Source organism: Rhinolophus sinicus, linkage group LG07 (assembly GCF_036562045.2).
Source record: "Rhinolophus sinicus isolate RSC01 linkage group LG07, ASM3656204v1, whole genome shotgun sequence".
In the NCBI taxonomy this organism is placed as follows: Eukaryota; Metazoa; Chordata; class Mammalia; order Chiroptera; family Rhinolophidae; genus Rhinolophus; species Rhinolophus sinicus.
Genome location: NC_133757.1, coordinates 97,875,418 through 97,896,603, shown reverse-complemented (window position 1 = coordinate 97,896,603; position 21,186 = coordinate 97,875,418). Strand labels below are relative to the sequence as shown.

Below are 21,186 nucleotides of genomic sequence, written 5' to 3'. Positions count from 1 at the left end.
CAAAAGGCTTCCTTATCAAGGTAATAACAGCAACAGTATATTTCTGGAAGCTCAGAGCATTTTCTGCAATCCACTCACACATTTCTATAGGATAAATTAAGAATTGCGTATTTCCATGATATACTTTAGACAACAGAAACACTCAGCAAATTACTTATGCTTCACTCATAAGAAGAATGAACACTAGAGCTGGGGGAATAAAGAGTAATGACAAACGGAACACCTCATTCACTTCAGAGTGGGGGCTTTTTCTATCTTATTCAGGCTCATATTCCAGAGGTTTGTGTAGGAGATAGTCATGCGGCCAGCGGAGGACGGAGAAGAGGAAATATGCATTTGTAAAGAAAGAAGTCCACAGGACAGCGCAGGGACAATTTTAAATTGACGATTTCTACGCCAATCCTGTTTAAATAAACCTTATAAGGAAGTAAATCTGAGTAGCAAATAGAATACGTTTTGGTTTGTTTTTCCTTTTAAAATGGGAATAATGCTAGGGTAGGATTGGAAAATAACACCCACTTACCTGGCCCCACTCAAAAGTTTTGAAATAAAATAGTTTCCATGTTGGAATTGATGGATGTGAAAAGGATTGTGAAATTTTTAAACAAATGTTTCTTTTGATGTGCAAGAGTGTGATCTTCGTGTTTCTAACCTTCCTTCCTATTTGCTGAACTGCCCTGTGCATTAGCCCCTATCCACTTACAGAATGGGGAGCAATAGCCATTTTTTTCCCTCTAAAATAACAACGTGTGAGGAGACAAAAGGTTTAATCTCTGGAAAGACTGAACTTGAGAGGCCCTGCTGGGGACGACCAAGGTTGCAGCTGGAGGGCAGGGTGAGATAAGGCCTGACAAGAAGGAGGCCAGAGTATGTGTGTAATGACCTCCTGACCCCGCTCCTTACCAGGATCTGGGCATGTTTCCCAAGTAAGAGTGCCTGCTAGAGAAACTGAACCCCACTGAAGAAAAGACCTGCAAATTCTGACATCTGGGGGTCCCCCAAAGAAAGGCCAACTCACCATGAACACTCTACAGCAAAACTCACCAGCTGAACAGTGCTGCCTATGAATCAACTTCTAATCAACTACTCATTAGTTGATTCTTAAATCCAAAAGAATAAAGTTCAGAGGAAGGGGATAGAAAAACAATCATAATACATTCAGAGAAAAGGGAATATACTACATCAATGGAACAAAAACAAGATGCTATGTAAAAATAAAGGAACAATTTGGTGATGAAAAATAGCTCTTGGAAATTAAAAATATGCGAGCAAAACTTAAAATTTTAACGGAAAGTTTAGAAGATACACTCAAGAAAGTCTCCCCCAAAGTAGAACAAAGATATGGAATAAAAACAAAAGATGTTTTAAAAGCTGAGGAATAATCCAATAAGTCCACCACGTAACTAATGACTTCCAGAGAAAACAGCAGAAAAAATTTATCAAAGAATGAATAAAAGGTGGTTTTCCAGAACCGGTGGAAGGCTATGAAACTTCACAGTGGAAGGCTGATCAAGTGACCCGTATATAAAAACACTTAACCAACTCACATTTCCACGAGGTTTTAGAAATCCAAAGATAAGATTTTAAAAACCGAAGAGAAGACAAAACAAACATGTGTAAAGGATCATAATAAGTACAGCAACCACGGATATCAGAAGACGCTAGGGCAATATCTTCAAAATTCTAAAAGAAAATGATTTTCAGCCCAGGATTCTATACCCACACAATCTGCCCTGATATTAGGATAGAGATCGTCACACCTGCACCTCTTCTCAGAAAGCTGCTGGAAGATGAGTGAGGTGACACAGGGGTCAGGACAGAGTAGGTGAACAGGAGCAAGGTGGAGAGAAGTGTCTGGGATGATAGGAATGGAGCAAACCAAACAGCCAGTTCAGAGTGAGCAGGAAGAGGGGGTCTTAGGAGGGCAGTCTCCTGAGGAAAGACTGACCTGACAGATTATCTGATGTAGGACACGCAGAAAGTTTTGTATTAAGAGGCCAGTAGAGGGTATGGGAAAAATTACGCGCATACACCTTTTGTTTCCCACCAGAAAACAGCGCAAAATTGTGAAAGGAAATGTAATGAAAGTACACTGCTTGGCTTAACAGGGAATGGTATGTACATAGTCATAAAAATATAAACACCAAATACTAAATTAATTAATAATTATAATACATCAGTATTTTGAGTAGTAAATAGTCTAAATTCTAACCTACCGAAATAGAAATCCAGATAATGCTAAAAATTAACACCTTAAAAAAGTCAATGTAAGATATTATTTTAAAATATAAAGATATTTGATGGACACTTGTCTTACAAGGGAGACCACTTCATGGACAGTGTAGATGCCTGACCACTGGAGTGTACACCTGAAGCTGAAGCTGAATAATAATGAATGTCAACTATAATTTAACATGTATACATATGTATATGTATATATGTATAGTCACAGGATGTGGAGAACAGCATAGGGAATAGAGTCAGTGGAACTGTAACAGCTCTATACGATGTCAGAAGGGTACTAGATTGGGGGAGGGGGTTATCACTTTGTGAGGGGTATAAACGTCTAACTATTACACTGGTTTGTACACCTGAAACTAACAATACAAAAATAAATAAATAAAGATAAATATCATAATTTAAAAAGAACTGAAGGTGCTGGGGGGAGTAGCCTTGGTAGGAGAAGAGATGAAGGGTATGAGCGAAGGATGTCATTTTTCATGCTGTTTCATGAAGCTCAGTTTTAAAAATCTATGTGTATATATTACTTGGATTAAAAAGTAACACTGAATATTTAAAAAGTAATCACTATGTGCCAGGCACTGTTCCAAATGCTTTACAGATGATATCATTTAATTATCACAACTATCCTATTAAGTGACACTATTATTATCCCTGTTTTAAAGATATAAAAGGAATTTATAAAGGAAATAAAAGCAGAGAGGTCAAGTAATTCGCCCACTAGCCACTGATGGGGCCAGGATTCAAACTCAGGCAGTGTGGACCAGCATTTGGAGATCTTAACTTTGACGGAAGCAAGGAAAATTTAATTTCATAAATTATTTTGGAAAAAGCTATCTGAATTCACCTATTGATAAACCTAGACCGTCAAAACCAATCAAACTAACAGACATGGATAAGTAGAAAGCATTTATTTTCTCATATCTAAAATCCTATATTTTTCTATCAACAACAAAAAAACTCAAGAGCAAAACAACCTAAACAGCAAGAGCAGCAGAAAAGAAAAAGTTGGAAAAAAAATTGCAGTCACACAAACTATAGTTAAAAAATGACTAAGTTTCCTTGATATATGAATTTGTTGGAAAACCATTTATCAACAGCCTGTTTCTCTCTCGCAGAGTCCCTCAAGCCGAGAGCCATGTCATTCCCCTTTGACTGATTAATTAGCCAATCAGGGGACATTTTTCATTGTGAGGCATGATGGTTTATTCCAGCTAATGTTTGGTCTCTAATGGAGACATATTAAAGCCAACTCGGCTATTTTAGCCCTGTGGAGTGACCAAAAGGAAAGGATAGAAGATAAATCAAAAGAGCTCCCTTCAGTTTCCCTTCAGTCCTTAACAAAACCCCCAAGGAGCAAATGGCTGGAGGAAAGATCCTCTACCAATAAAGAGAAAAAACAAAGAAAAGAAAGGTGGAAATGCCTTCAAACCAAGGGGATCCTTTCCTGTTTCCAAAGAGCAATAATTTATCCTCTGTTGATTAACAGACCACTGATAGAACAGGCACCAAAAAGTCAATATCCAGCTCTTCTTCCTTTTATCAAAAGCTGTGCTCAATAGAAAATCTAGCTCTGTAATGCTTCTTACTCACTTGGAATGATTTCACCTGCACGCTGAATTAGAAGAGGCAGTGAGTAGCCTGATCTCCGGCACCATTTACACACTCATCTCACTCCAGGCAGGCAGTTGCTTACTGTGTGGCACAAGTTTTCTAAGCTTCTTATCTATCCCTTTCCCTTTGACAGTCACCAGAGCACAAAGATGTAGAAGTTCAAATCTCAGAGGAATACAAGTTCCTATAGAGGATAATTGTGAACATGCACATATCCAGGAGATAGAAAGCTCACCTTAAATATGTTTATTATGCTACCTAGCACACTCCACGAGACGGTCTGAGCAGCCAGTCTTTGCCATGCAATTCCACACTTCAGCACGTAAAACTACCCAGCTTTCTCACCTCCAAATAGCCAAAGATTACAAGTTGGCAGTCTGTGTCAGATAAGATCACAAACCTATTTCACTTGTCCTGAAGAGAATTCACCACCTTTACCACCATCACCACCATCACCACCACCACCACCACCACCACCACCATCACCACCACCACCACCACCACCAGGAACACCAGGAACACCATCATCATCGTTATTATTTATGAATCTTGTATAATTTCAGACAGGATATCAGTCTGTTGATTCCCTGCTATCTTAAAGTCAGACTACATACACATTTACAGTTATATGCCTGGGCACCATTGGCATTTGAATTTGAGGCCTTGGATAAGCTGTTCTTCATGTTACATCTTCTTTTCTGACTGGTCCACCCAGAGACTCCTACCCTTTGGGCGTAGATCAATTATCAATTCCTCTCTGTAGCTTTTCCTGACATCCCCAGTGAGAATTAGTAGCTCCTGGTCTGTGTTCCCATAATGTTTAAAGCATACTTCAACAACTAAATTCAGTTCGACAAAAACTTCATTGAGCACCTAACTCGATACCAGGTACGGTTCTAGATGTTAGATAGTACAAAAATTCCTGCCATGTGAGAGCTCCATTCCAAGCAGGGCAGTAAACAAGTGAACTATTTAGTACATCAGATGGCGGTAACTGCTATGGAGAAAAATAAAGCAAAGGAGAGGGTACAAAAGTGTCAGGGGTTTTTGTTGTTATTATTTGCATTTTAAATTTTACATAGGGTAATCAAGGAAGACCGACTGAGACTACAAAATATGAAGGAGGTGGGGGGTAAGCCATTCCATGCAGAGGAACTATCAAGTACTGAAACTTGAGGTGGGAACAATCCTGAAGTACTGGAGGAAGAGCAGAGTGGGCAAGGAAGAAACAGCAGATGAGTTAGGGCAGTTAAGTGTGTGTGTGTGTGTGTGTGTGTGTGTGAGGGGGGGGAGGGAGAGAGAGAGAGAGAGAAAGAGAGAGAGAGAGAGAGTTAGTTGTGGGGCAGAAGAGGATCACGTAGGATTTTAGGCCATTGAAAGGATCTGCCTTTTACTCTGAGCGTAACAGGGAAACTTGAGAGTATTTTTAACAAAGTACTGACATGACCTCAATTATATTTTCAAAAGATCACTCAAGCTGCCGTGGGGAAAATACACTGTAGAAAAGATTCTATTAGACTTTCATAGAGAATATATTACCTTATGTTCAATGTGTTTATATGTCTATCTCCTACAGCAGAGGACCACGAATTCCATGAAGGGGACCAAGTACTATTGTCTTTGTAGTTTAAGCAATCAGAATAATACCTGGGACACACGAGGTACTCAAATAATCATAGAATGGTTAAATTTTTATAACCTTTGAAGTTTTTGCTGCTTTTCCATTATACCAACAAACTATATTATGGAAGAGAAGAAACAGGACAGTGACTATAACTCTTACCTATAAGAGAATATTTTTTATGTAGGGCTTCAAGGGTATTAATAAACGTGAACACAGTACGAGGTACAAACAATCGTCTTGGTTGAAACTTAGTATCTTTGGTAAGCTATTCACTATTTTGTATTAGTTTTCATTATCTCCGAGGGTGTTACGATGTTCCGATGGATTTCAGTGAAGGGAAAACATAGGATAATGGTATACTGGAACCTCCTAAACGGACTGCCCCTCAATTCCCTTAAATGGCATTTGATTCCATTGGTAAATGTCTCCAAAAGTTAAATTTTCTATGACCCCTCCAGATAATTTGTACTGCTTTCTCCCTCTTTAAATGGGATACATTCTTTATATTTAACTTCATCTCTGAAACTCACATTAAAAATCTGCTTTCCCTTCCTATTGTTATTTGACTCATTTCCAGAATGACGACAGAAACAGTCCTACTTGGTACAGGGGCATAAACTAGGCGCATGATCCAAAGGGTCTTTCTGTACCTGGGACCCTATTATCTTTACACAAACAGACTCCAGAAGTACTGAAACACTGGAAATCTTCTTGGAATAGGGATAGCATTGAATCCTTATGAAATTCAGTACCATCATCTCCATGGATACTCAACACATGTTGATGGTGATAAAGAGCTTCTATCTCAGTTTTCTTTCATTTTTTTAAAAAGCAGTAAGTTCTTTACACTCTAAACAAAATCCTATACTTCTACTCAAAATTGTATAGGACGTAACATTAAAAGGAAAGATCACTGCCTTAGTTATTGCTTATCATAAATATTAATGAAAACAAAATTGATGTGCTAAGAAGTCCTCTGTGATGGCTGTAATGGCAATATGACAACAAAAAGTCTCTTTGCTTGAGGACTTTAAGGGAGGACTTACTAACAATGAGTGAGTTTAGTCAGTACATTTATATTGCACATTGTTCAGCATGTGACTATGTGCACATGGATTAAAATTTTCTCATTTCGAAACTGTTTCAGTGGAAGTTATTACTTGCCATCTTAAATTTGAGTGTGTGAACAATTACAATGATAATAGCAATCTCAGCAGCAACTAAGGCACACTGGGCACCTACTACATGCTAGGGACTGTGCTAAGAGGTTTACATGGCTTATCCCTTAATCCTCGCTAGATAATTTACCATCCCCACTGCATGAGTGAAGAAGCTGAGGCTCAGAGGTTAAACAGCTTGCCTCAAATCTATAGTCTTCAAACTACTCATGGGCGCAAATGCAGGCTTACCAAACTCAAGTGCCTACTCAGATTCTTAATACCACATTCCACTGCATGAGCCTCCTTGTAGAAGAAACCACACAAATAGAACATTTCCTTGGGTGACATCATTTCCTCATTCTATTGGTTAAGATGGTTCTACCATGTTCATCAATGAATCAGAGAACCATAGAATGACAGACCCTACAGAGACATTTCAGTTATCTAGGTAACAAACCACCCCCCAAACTTAATGGCTTAAAACACTAACAATCAATTCATTATCACTCACTATTTCTATGGGTCAGCAATTCAAGGAAGAGTTTGGCTGGATTGTTCTGGCTCAGGATTTCTCTAAAAGCTGTGCTCAAAAAGTAGTTAGAGCGGCACAGCAAGGGCTGGTCAGGCACCTCTCTCTCTTCATGTAGTCTTGGGGCAGCTGCAAAACTCTGTGCATGGTCTCTCCTCGTGGGCTACTCTGGGCTTTGGGCTTTCTTACAGCTTGGGGGCTGAGAGCAGCGGGACCGCTCCTACTAAGGCTGAAGGCTTCCAGAGCAAGTAGTTTAGCTAACAAGGCCCAGAAGTCACACAGCATCCCCACCACTAGATTCTGTTGGCTACAAACGAGTCACAGCCTGCCCAGATGGAAGGCAAGGGGACTAGGCTCCACTCCTGATGAAAAGGGCCAGGGTCAACCTAGAAAAGTATGTGAAAAGGGAGACAATCACTGGGGCCATCTTTGCAAACTAGAATCTACTACAAGAACATAGAATTCAACACTCTCATTTTATGGATAAGAAAACCGAGTTTACAAATAAAATAGGAACATCCAAGACAGTTAATGTCACCTGGACAGTCAAAATTTCTAATAATTCTTTTAAGTTTTAAATTGCTAAGACAATTTGCTATTTTACCTCAAGATTATTCGATTTCTTGTTTGAACACAACAAAGACTTTTCACATTCATCTCCTGAATAAAGAACATAAGCAGATAATGCAAAGCTTTGAGTCAAGAACCATTTCAAATGCGAGTATTTCCTTTGTTCTCTTTACTACAGAAGCAGGGAACCTTACACCTTGAAGGACTCACGTGCATTTAGTTCAGACTCATACCTATCACAAGAATTCTTCCAGGAAACTCACCATGAGGTACATCCTATAGCTGGCCAGTTTTACCAACCCACGCTGCTTCCTTTCTCTGAGTAGAAATTGTTCTATGAATTTCATCCACTAGTACTAGTTCTTCCTTATGAAGCACACCGAACAAATGTGTTCCTTTTCTAGAGAACCACACTGAAAGCATCCAACATTCAAAGTCAAGATCTCTCTGTAGTCTAGGCAGAATTTCCTAATGGCTCATCTACCATCTACCTATTCCTGTGCCTAACATGCTTTCCAGATACCTACACTGTTTCCCCGAAAATAAGACCTAGCCAGACAATCAGCTCTAATGTGTCACTTGGAGCAAAAATCAATATAAGGCCCGGTATTATATTATTTACATATTATATTATATATTACATAAAACTATACTATACTATATTATATCATATTATACTATATTATATTATATTATGACCCAGTCTTATAGTAAAATAAGACCAGGTCTTATATTAATTTTTGCTCCAAAAGATGCATTAGAGCTTAGAGCTGATTGTCCAGCTAGGTCTTATTTTTGGGGAAACACAGTATGTCCCTAATGACATTGTCTGAATGCACTCTTTTAAAATATGGCACTTAGTTCCAAATAGAGCAGTTCAAATACAGTCACCAGTGCAGAAAACAAGCAAAAAGACCGTTGCTTCAGCAATCAGGCACAATCCTTCTAATGTAGCTCAAGCCTGCATCAGGGTAGTTGGCATACTACATACTGTGGCTTAGGTTAAACTTATGGTTAGGTTACATATCCTAGCCTCTAAGTTAATTCTCATTTAGCTGCTACCAAATTAGATCTTTCCAGGCTTAAATGAGACTTTATGTATCTTCATAAAATTTCATCTATCTAGTTTTGGCGAAATGTCCCAGCTTAAAGAAATTATTTTGAACCTTGATTCTGTTATCAGTGGTCAAAATGATGACAAGAATTACTGAAGTCATCATTGCTGGCAAAAAATAAGCTTTAGATATTAAATGTATTATTTGGCTTGTTTGTGGGCTTAGTTTAAATTTATCTCTAACTGAAAGATGTGTCATTAGCAGATTACTTTAGCAAATACTAGGCAGGAAAGCTGCCCAACTTTTGAATGGGGTGAGGAGGGGAAGACAGAGCGATAGAGGTTGGAAGAACAGGAAAGTTTCAAATTTAAGAGTCTATAACCTGTAAACCACCTACAAAACTCGACCTAATTCACGAATATGAGTTACTAACATGAAAATTCAGAAGTAAGGAGAAATAGTCTTTGATTCAAAGATATTTCAAGTAAAAATATTTTTTAAAAAAAGGTCCCTTTTTTCCTCAATGATTTTCCCTATGAGCTGCTTAGGGCAATTGACAGAACTGGAATAAAGAGTGGCCCAAAATACCTCACGAATTTAACCCACCAAAAAAGAAAGGTCTGCTTTAGTTTTCAGATTTAACAATCAGCAAGAAATGGGAAAGGGGATTCATGATAACTGAAGGGAAAGGGACACAAACCACAAAAAAGTCATGCTTTGGTTCAAAAAAGCAAAAGCCATCAGAATTCAAGGAAATTGAACCTTAATTGGGTATCCTGGGAGAGTATCAGAAACACTCACAAGGTTTCTAATTCAATCAAGCCATAGGGGTGAAAAAATTGACAATTATTTTGCCAGGAGCCTATGCCAGAAACATGTTGTTTGGAGAAACAAAGTAGGAATGCTGGTAACACGTTCTAAATCCTTGATATGGTTTAGGAGCATTTTCTCTAGTGATAAGGCTGAATCAGGAAACAAGCTGGGTAGAGGAAGGAAACCAGGAAGGTGGGGGAGGGAAAAAACAAGAAGGAAAAAAAAAAAAATGGAGTATCAGGAAGTTCAACCAGATAGGAACTAATGGAATTTGTTTTTCAGTGTCTCCAACTCCAACTTGCAAACCAAGTGAGAAAAGACACACACATACACACACACATTCATATCTACACCTCTTGGCAGGCACTGGCCAGCACAAGTACCTGCTGATGGTCTCAAGGGACCCTCGTAATTTCAATTCAATATATTCGATCATTTCTTTGTCTCTGTAGAAAGTGCATACTTCTCCAATTTAGGTGCACTCCAATCCAGAGTTATTGTCTTCCAATTAATATAGCATAAAGACTTGGAAATTAGAAATGTACAACCAGCCATTCCCACATAAAGAGTTGATTAAAAGTTTTCTGAGTAATTGGTAGTTTGTGATGATCTTTCTTTCATTGTTTAAGCAAGCAGTTCTGAATACCCAGATTCACCTGGGAAACAGTGCGCGGTGGATAGCCTCTGTGGCTGGAGGGAAGTAAGTGCCAATAAAGTTGAGTATAGTCCCTGAAGAGAGAGGAAGGCTTTAACCCCCGTCGCAGTGGAAAATGGTCAAGACTATGAAAAACTGTTCTAGAGTGAAATGCAATGTCTGAAAGCTAATTTCTGGCAAATGGGATTGATTTTTAAAAACATAAAATGGTAGAGCAAACAATCATTCAATAATCCTCGCTCAAGAATCTACTATGTACACACCCGTGGGTTATGCTTGGCAGGGGATTAAAAATTAATTGATGAGTATTTCCTACTCTCAGAGAAGAGATAGTTATTTATTGATCAAAGCATTTCAAAAGGAAAAACTATTTCAAATATAAACTTTGAAGCAATACAAAACATAAGTAACAAGTCCATTTTTAAAAAAAGAGAAGAACAATGAGATTTCAATTTACTGAATTCATCACCTGCTGGGGATCCAGAAATGAGTATGACACAAGTCCTCTCTCTTTAAGCAGTTCACTGTCCAATGTGAGTGACAGATGAAAAAGTTCACATGTAAAAACACAGTGGATTGACTTCTTCATTAGACGTATGAAGGTTAGAGAGGACAGAAAGCATAATTTAAATTTCATAAATGTGTCCTAGCCATCTTAGGTTTAGTTTGAATTGTTTTGATATTATTTTTTTATTTTCATATATTATATGGAAAATAATTAAGGAATTAGATTCTTGACTTGGCAGTTTGCTTTACTACACAATATATACTAACCTCAGAAAATTTCATTTTAAGTGATTTTTTTGTCTGTTTTTTGTTTTTTGACTAGGAAGAGATTTTTTTATGCAGTACTGGATTTTAAAGCTTCTTTTTGGATCAAGGACTCCTTTAGAAATCTGATAAAAGCACTGAGAACTTTATATACCCACACATACGTACATGCACACATGCCCACATACAAATTTTGCATGCAATTTAAAGGAGTTCACCAACCTCACTATAATGAGTGTACCCCGAGATACTGCCCAGGCTCTTCCTATACTTACGAGTTGCAGACGACAAAACTGTCACATAATAATGATACCACTTCGTATGTATATATCACGTTACAGTTTGATGTACTTCTAAAATTACTGACTTCAGCAATAGGTTTGGACTTTAAGGACATCAAACGAGCTGATTTCTACCTTTCTCTAAAGACCCATAAGACAGAAGACATAAAATCTAGCATGAATAAGGGCAGGAGGCAAGTCACGGAAAGTACAATCAGCCCGTAAAACTTCGGCATTGATTATTACTAATATGAACAGACTCAGCACCAAGCTGTGGGAAATCAAATGGTTCACCTATACTTTATTTCAAATTAGACAATTCCATTGGCAGCAGTGGTAGCTGGGGCTAGGGATGGTGGCGGCGGGGGTGTGCCTACGATTGGGGGCAGCACGAGGGAGCTCTCTGCGGCGGGGGAATAGTTCTGTATCTTAACTAATGCAGTGGTTACGGGATCCACAAGTGTGATAAAGTGGCACAGAACTATGCACAAAGATTGTACCAAAGTGAACTTCCTGGTTTTCCTCTGTACTGCACTTATCCCAGTGGGATAACTGGGTGAAGGGCACATGGAACCCCTCTGAACTTTCTTTGCCATTGCCTGCGTGTCTATAATTATTTCAAAATTAAAAAGTTTGACAAAAACACCCCCAAAGCAAAATAACCTCATAACTGTTATTAATCAAGGGCTGCTGATTTTTTAATATATATTCAGATCATTCAATTTATGTAAGAAACCAGAAAATGCACAAGTAACAAAGCACCTATGCTCCAGAAACTCAAGGTAGCTCTTTCTTAATTCAGCCGACAGCTCTAATGACAAAGTAAGGTCATTCCCAAAGCTGGCCCAGGCATTGGTAAGATGCTTCTGAACCCATCACAGTTCAAGTCTGACTGAAGGCAAGGAAGAAACTTTTAAAGGTTAAATCATTATTTTCAGCAAAATGAGAATAACAGCCAATCATTTTCACATTATGATAATGTATTAACTACGTATGTCTTTGACAAAAAACTCAAAGAAAACTCCTAAAGCATAACTCAAATCATCTAAATGCAGATTTTTTAAAAAGGCGAACAAAGTTCATTGACATTGTGGTAGAGGGGAAAGGACACTGACTTCGGGGCCAGAGGGACCTGGATTTAAACCCCATTTGTGCCACTTTGGAGCTTTGTAACAAACCTTTCTGAGCTCAGTTTCCTCATTGCTAAAAGGGTGCTAACAAATGCCTATTTCATAGGACTGTTCTGAAGAGTAAATGAGATACTTTCGCAAGTGTCTAGCACGATGTCCGGCACACAGATGCTGAATAAAGCTGTCATTTCTATTATTGTCACAGTCAGGGGTTGTAGACATTAGTAAGCTTGGGCTAATGTGAGAGCTACGATGTGGCCCCCAGCCAGACGTGGTCAGTGCCCAAGGTTCTTTAAATCTAGATGCAAAGACAATATCAATATCAGCACCTATCCAGAGCACGCAGAGAGGTCTTACTGCTCCAGCATTCCATGCTTCATGGCTTCTGAGATTCATCAGCATTTGACCTCCAGCCGCACCTCTGCCTTGGCGATGCCATGTATAAACTCAGGCCAATGTTGCTGTGGGGGGTCAAGGGAGTGAAAACAAAGCAACCTTCTTTCCACCTGAGAACAGGAGCCAAAAGAGGTGGTATTTTCAAACACATCTGATCAAAGGCCTCCTGCCCTTGGCTATAAGAGCTGTTGTAACTAACATGGTAAGGTTTCTTAGCAACAGTTTATTCAGGGAAGGTACAGGCATGCCTCAATAAAAGCAAGCTCTATATATGAAAATCCACATGTATATAAAATCTAAATTTAAAAGTGACTCTGCTTTGCAGAAAGACTGATTTGGTGTCTGAACACATGATTAGATTTAAATAACATCTATCTGATATACACATGCAGGTATATGCAGAAGACTACAGAGCTCCTACCTACGCGGTGTATAGGTAGGTGTGGGCAGCAGCTTCGTCACCTGGGAGCTCCCAGAAATGCAGAATCTTGGGCTGCACCCACCCTCAGGAACCAGACTCTGCAATTTAACAACATTCCCGGATGATATGTGCATGTTAAGATTTGAGATGCCCTGTCCTAGACAATATTCGTGACCCTAAAGCCAGAAGTTCTAACAGTATAGTTACAAATCTAGTCCTGATAATTAGAATAATTAGAATAATTATCTGAGTAGACTATTTTTTTTAACAAAATTTTTTCTTCTTTTTTTAATACTTACACCTGGATCCTAACCCAAGACTTGGATTTGAACGGTCTAGGGCGGGGCGCTGGCATTAGCATTTTCTTAAAAGGTCCTTAGAAGATTCGAATGCAAGTGTTGTTGAGAACCACTGCTGCACTGTGATATAAAACAGCCCTGCCAAACAATTAGGATTTTAAATGCATCATTACAAGAAAACATTAAACTAGAATGAGAGATTGAGATGTACTTAGATATAGATCTTGCACAAAACGGTACTATATCAAGGTTGGTCTTGACACCAATTGCACCAAAATAGATTTTCCCTGGGCAATTGTTTCTGACGTTCAAATACGGGCTCACTTTATTTTAACACAATCACAAATGACTACACCACCAAAAAGTCAAGTAACAACAAATAGCGTTGAAAACCTCATGGCACCTAACGCCAGTTAGTCCTCAAGTAGACAGATGTCTGCCAGAGGATTAGAAACCTCTGCTCTTCTAGAACAAACTTTCCTGTGCTAACCACATACATTCTTTTAAAGTTCTACCAAAAGCCCATAAGTAATATCTCCTTCCCTAATCTGTTCAACTATAAAATTTCAAAGAGAGTGCTGGAGAAGACGAGGGTTGGGGGCAGTAGGAGTTAGCAGCAGGGAGAAAAGGGAGGACCAAGGCGTTCACGAATGCAAGGATTTGGAAAAGTCAGTGCAGCGGGAATGGCCTCAGGGCTGCAGAGTGGGATGCGGGGCTAACGCCAAGTTCCGGATGTGGCCTCGGGAGGGGGCTGTTGGGGCAGAGCAGAGGTGACAGAGTATCCCTGAGGATCCTGAAATTACTGCAGATGGTCAGAGGAGAGGGGTTCAGGAGAAAGCCTAAGATTCACCAGATGCAAAGTCCTTAGTGAACAAGGCAGACGGCCGAATCCAGGTCCTACAGTAACCGTCGAGGGGCACAGGTGACCAACAGCAGGGTGGTCTGATGACCCCCAGCCCTTTCCAACCGCCTCTTGAGAATGAAGCACCCAGTAGGGCCTCATATCCTCCCTACGGACCCACCTGCCTTAACATGACTCGGCAGAGCTCTACAGGCACCAGCCCTCAGCAAGCCACGGGGCCCAGAGTTCCTTTCCCGGGTGGGGCCTGCTTTGTCCTCACTGCTAAAGGTGTAGGGGCAGAAAAGTACTGAGAATAAACATTTATTCCCAACCTGCAAAGGAAATCGTCAAACAAAATTTCTAATAACTGGTAATTCCAGAGTCTTTGAAAATAATATTAAGTCACAGATATTAATAGCTACCAACCTGGAAAATTTGTCAGTTTGGGGAAATATCAGAAATAAATGAAACGTGCCTTTTTTGTTCTATAGTCACCACAGGCCCTGGCTAGGAACCAATAAAAGAACATAAGTATGACATACCAGATTAGCTGGGTAGTAGCTGCAGCAACCATACATCCCAGATTTTTGGAGACATCATCAATTCTAAATATTTTTATCCCATTATCTCTAAAAATATGTATTTAAAAAATCTAATATTGATATCCAAACTACATCCAGGGCTGTCTCTTACAGTTGTAAGTGACACAAAAATTTTTATGCTATATTACACAGCCCAATTTAATAATTACAATGATGAATTATGGATTCATCCGATTTAGGGTGTAGTTCAGTCACCCTATTATCTTCTAGTTCTGAAACAAACAGCATTACACAATGGAAGAAATACTATATCTAAGTCCCTTCCAGCATCTCAATGCTGGTTGTTCCAACACGATTTCAAAATGTCTTTAACTTGGAACAGACCAGAACTGCGGTACACAGGGCATATCCTTCCTCCCCAACCATGTTCCAAATAGAGCGACGCAGTCTGAGCAAAGCAAACAGAATCGGGATATGCAACCTCCCTCTCCTGGAGATGGCGGAGATGGACCAGATCAGCAGTAGGATTCATCCCCAAGATCAGTCTAGTCCTCATAGAACAACAACAACAAAACCCAGATGACACAGATCCTTTTCTATATTCCTTATAAAACATGTTACCTACCAACGATTATTAAGAGGATCACATTTAGCCTTTGTAAGACTGAAAGTTTTGTGTTTTTTTTGTAACTTTGAAAACTACTATTCTTAACAAATAGTTCTATACACCATTGAAAATCAAACACTATAGAAAGAAAACATATCAGGTGTATGTGGCTTAATACCTCGGTAGTCTTCTTACTCTGTCTTTTCCCAAAAATGCAGTCAAGGTCTGTTTTGCTCCGAGATGACAGATCCTTCCCTAGAAAAACAATACGATGCCTTTTAGTAACACCATTCTTTCTAAAATGCGGAGCACAGATACAAGCTGTGAAACTCCTGAAAGCAAACTGGGTTTTGGAAAAGAAGCCATTTTATGAACTACTGACTTTCTGTCCCCCCTTCACAGATTACAACTCCTCAATTAATAAATAAAATTAGTTAAATTTTAAAATCACTTAAAAATCAAATAAAGTGTTTGCGAGGCAGAACCTCTGACATTCTCTTAATGGTAGAAACAACCAAGAGTGTGAAGACTGAGAGGAAAACTAAATTCTAAAGCTCACTCGCCTACTGGTCTGCCTTAGAGGCATCATTTCTGGGTCTCTGGGTGCCCATTTATAAAACAGATCTTATTTACTTCAAAGAGACATGAGCTACTTACTTAGGATTATGAAATGCAGAATAAAAAATGCTGCTACATACATAGCTTCAAACCCCCACATACATACATGAATGAGAACATACTATATTTGACATAGAAGCTCAATAATCAATTGAACGAATGCATATTTAAAAAGAATAAATGCAAATAAAAAGTACCGTATTAGGGTGAGTTTTAGATTTTTCTTTAAAAATTTTTTTTTTTATTGTTATAGCTATATCAGCTTTAAGTAACAGGTTACATGGTAAGAGCAGGAAATGAAATGGTTTCTGGCAGAAGCAGTGGCCAAAGGACCCCATGATTCTTATTAAAAAACACTAAACTCTCACTTAATTTCAAACCCACAAACCAACTAATTTAAAATTCACTTCTTTGGAATTTCCACTTCTGCCAAAAACACTCTGTGAGCAGTCGACCAAATCTATTCCCATTTGTCAGCTTCATGGCTAATGCCTTTCAAAATGTAACTATTCCATGTAAAGTCTTGAAGCTCTGGGGGAGTGAGGCTCTGGGTTAGACACAGGAATTTCTGTTTTGAGTTGGAAGGCTGAGTTCCACTGTCACAGACTCACTCGTCTTCTCGGTTTCCTGTAGCAAACTGACGTGGCAAAGTAATGTCATGACCCAGAGGTTCTAGTTCACTGGCTATCACCGGGGCATTCAAATATGATATTGCTCACCATGAAATTAAAAAACAAAACACCCTTCAATTTAATGCAAAGCCAGGTGCCAAAACCAGTTTCACAGGCAGCAGTACCAGATTCAATGGTCCAGTCAGTACTACCTGTTCCTATCAGGAAGAACACGCTCCTATGCGGCTCTCTCCTTTCTTCCTGAGCTAGAAACGAAGGCTTCCTGGTTCTTATTGATTATTAAGTAGAACCCTGACAAAAGACCCCAAAGGAAACCGACTTCACAACAAAATGAAGCATATACCAGATAGGAACTCAAGAAATAAACCAGAGAAGTGGGGAATACAATTGGTTGCGGTGGGGAGAAGGGGACAAACCCTCAGGAGTTCTAGAGACCCATTCTAGGTTTGTCATTAGCATAGCCCACTTTACACTGTGGAATTCGTTTCAGAAAAAGGAGTTGTACTTAGTTCAAAATGTGTACTGGCCATCTATCCTACACTATCTTCTGAAACGCAATAGATACCCTAAAGGAAGTGCAAATTAAGACCTCTTTTACAGCAATTCAACTAAAAGGAATGCTGGAGGGATTAAGGAAGGGAAGGTACATGCAAGATGACAATTTTAAAACAGGATGTCAAAATACGAACACACAGAGATCAAACAAATCTAAAAATCAAAGGGAAAACTACCAAGCTGGTAGAGATAGTAAGCTATACCAATGAAGGTTGCAAGTGTTTCTAAAGTTTTGGTGATAGGTTCTTGTGTCAGAAATTTTTATCCTCTAGCAAAGTTCCCTTAAGTAAATGTAGAAACCACGATTGTTACAGGCCTTGCTCTGGATTTGATCTGGAAAACAAAACACAGAGAAGAATTAAGAGTCAGAGACCAATGGAAAGGAACCCCAAGGTAGATAAAAATGGAAGATGGGAGCAATATAGAAATAGTTATTAGTTAATGGTTCTGGTTGAATATGTTATAAAATTATGGCCACGTTTAAATAAAATATACGTATTAAAAATGAGTTTAAAAGCTTATCGGTCTCAGTTCTGAACTGTAGTTAAATTACAGCAAATACTATTGATAAACTTAGATCTTAGAAAAAAATGACAATCACAAAATTAAACAAGCCGAGAAACATGTTATCTGTCTGGATTTGGTTTGTGTATCAGTCTTCAATTGGCCATAACATTTTGAGAACCAAGGATAAAGGGTTCCAGTTCCCAAACTGATGTAACAAAGGTCCATGAAAGGATGAGCAGGTAGAAAAGCACTTTATTTATGATCATTTTAGCTGTTTTGCTAATAATCATTAAGTATCAGGTTTTCCAGTCTATCAGGGCAGCAAACCAGAAGGGAGGGCTGTTACTGCTATCACCAGATACGTACAACACCAAGTCCTCATGGGAAATGAAACTATGAAAAATGAACGTAAGAACTTAAGAATCACAGAGATTTAGAGCCTTTTCGTTTCAGGGCAGAAGTCATATATAGAACCCAACAAGTTCTAAGGAGAAAACTATATTATAACTGAGGCTCAAAATCTTGGCATTTTTCTACGCAAAGTAAAGGGCAAGGAAATGCAGGTTTGAGAAACATGTTTATGAAAATAAACAGTTAAGGCTTATGTAGGGAGCTCCACTTGCTTAGAAAATTCATTTGCACTCCCCGATCAAGAAGGATAAAACCAATAATATTAAATTTTTAAAAATGGAAACACATGGGACTGATAAAACGCCTCAGACAGAAGATTATGACAACTTGTATACAGGGTAATGTCAGAAAACCAGGAACCGTGAAAGAATCAGAGTAGGGGGTGAAATGTGATAAGATAGTCAGAATTTTTTAAAAGTCTGCAGTGGTGTGACTTCATATTTAAATGTCAAAAGAATCAAAAGAGGAAACTTAACACCCGTCAGAGTCTAACCGTGGGGAGGACTTCACCATGCTAAGGACACTACATTCCGTGTTTCCAGACTAGCAAGGTAACAACTACCAGGACATGTGTTGTGCATGTCATTTCCTTGTTTAAAAAGCAAAATACTACAAATTGTCACCGGGATAGGAGTCTGAGTAAATGACCATGATGAAGTTGCACAACTACAGTTTATGCAACTTTTTATCCACCCATTGCACAACTGGGGAGAAAAAAAGCAATGCTCTCCTGACAACTGCTCACTGTATACAGAAAAACTTCAAAAATGGTTTTGTTGAAATTGATATTTTCCCTACTGTTTCCTCTCTACAGATATAGCATTGCCACACATTTCTCGAGTTAAAAGAAACCATGTTGAAGTTAGGCTTTTAAACAAATATAGTTGAAAATGCCTTTTAAAAGTATATAATAAATTATTTCAAATTAAAATGATAAATTTAGGACTAGAGGAAGAAATAATTATGTATCAGAACTAAAATGATATAGCCAATATTTAGGCAGTATAAATTTTACAGTGCTATATGCTACTATAACCTCACTAAAGTAAAATTTTTATCTTTACTCTTCACACCAAGCTACGTAAAGTGAAGTCTTCTCATGTTTTGGTTTTCTGGACCATTGATGGAGTTCCAACACGAATCATCCTCATCCAATAAGTGATGTAGTTACTTCCATTATATGCATATCCACAGGCTAAAACCCTTATGATCCATAATGCTGAACAATCAAAAGTTCCATATAATGGAGACATTTCTGATAAGTCCTAAAATAGAACCTATTTTAGAACTCAATAATGACTTAAGAACCTTTCCTCATTTTACAAAAGAAGAGACTGAGTGTGAAAGAAGGGAAGTGGTTTAGCGATTTGTCTGAGAGAATGATGGCCAGTACTCAGGTTTCCTGTGACCTGAGAGTCTACCTTGGAGGAAACTTAGAGTTTATCATTCATATCCAGTGACAATAGTTGCTCTACCTGAAAAAATCTCTTTTAGTAAATTAAAGAACTTTAAAATAAACTTTCCCTATGGGGTGTTAAGATGGATGGTAAGCATGTAAGCATTCTCATACATGCTTCCTTCTCCCCTCTTTTCTACTTATTCCCAGTCTGCACTCAATCTCCTCTGCTACCTAACTTTCTTCCCTTTATACCAAATCCCTTTTCTCCCCAAGCAAGGCTAATAAATAAGCACACCCTATTTTAAGAGAGAGAAAATGACGGCACAACACACCAAGCAGATTGACAGGGTCACCTGGCAAGGGAGTGGTTTCACGAGAAATAGAAAGCAAATACTCCTGGCATCCATTAGATTAAAGAAGACTAAGGAGGTTTATCCGGCTTTAGCAACTGCTTCAGACGAACTCATGCATGTAGTCAGCTACTAAAAGAAAATTAGAAGATTTTATTTGCAAAAGTGAAAGCTTAAAAGACTGCCATACCATTCAAAAGTTACAGGCCACTTTTAATTTCATTAATCTGCTCAGCTGGACCCTTCTGCCACACCTCTGCTTCTTTCTATAGGGTCTAATGAGAAAAGGAGGAGTATGTAAGGGGTTGGGTAGGAAGTGACTATTTAGCTTCTCCTCAAAAGGACCAAGGGGCCAACAGGATGTTCTGTTCTTCAGCAGGTCGGGGGTGGACAGAAACCATGAGATGAAGCCATAGAGAAAAGCAACAAGGAAGGCTCCAGCTGCGAGAAAGGAAAGGGATGACACGAGAGCCATACAAACCACACCTGCTGGGACAGGGAAGGAGGAAGCACCGGCATCTCCTTGCACACACTCCCAAAGCTATTCAGCTCCCAACTCCATTCAGCTCTGCCGTAGACTCTCATTTAAACCAAGCCCATTCCTACCTTTTGGGGTCCTGGCCCCAAATGAGAACAGCATTAGTATTTTTAAGTAGTGGGAATTCTAGCTGCTACTGCTATTCAGGCGGGTTCTAGGAGTTAGGGAATTCCCAATCATGACAACAAGACTAAAAGCAAAGAGATGTGCTTTTCCTGGCACTTCGAGGTAAAAGCATACATCTAATCTCCCATAGATGAACTATCCAACGGTGACTAGATATCACAACATAAATTATCATCATATTTATACTTTAAATATATTATGTAACGAATAGGCTTTTGTGCCTGGAGAGTGCACTTCATGCATATTTTTCTATGGGAAAACATTTGGGGAGTTGATGAGGTCAAGTTAAATTGTTCTTCGCAATACAAGACTTCCACCTAGTGGTTAAAGCAGACAACTGCACTCACAATTGAATACCTGTCAAATGGGAAGCAAGTGGGGAGGTGGTGATGGAGGAAAATAGGATTTATCATCCAGTTCTCAACCATGCTTCCTAACATTATGTTCATAATGACCATGAAATGCCACGTTAACGCCCCATGAAATGAAGAGATGGTGTGG

At 38.9% G+C, this 21,186-nt stretch overlaps 1 protein-coding gene across 1 annotated transcript in view; it reads right to left on the bottom strand.

The window, feature by feature from the left end:
- PINX1 (PIN2 (TERF1) interacting telomerase inhibitor 1) overlaps positions 1 to 21,186 on the bottom strand; it is a 76,359-nt gene that overhangs the window by 37,397 nt on the left and 17,776 nt on the right. Inside the window, exon 6 of the mRNA XM_019733109.2 lies at positions 15,728 to 15,804. Within this exon, the coding sequence (XP_019588668.1) occupies positions 15,728 to 15,804 (77 nt within the window). The remainder of the gene's footprint in view (positions 1 to 15,727; positions 15,805 to 21,186) is intronic.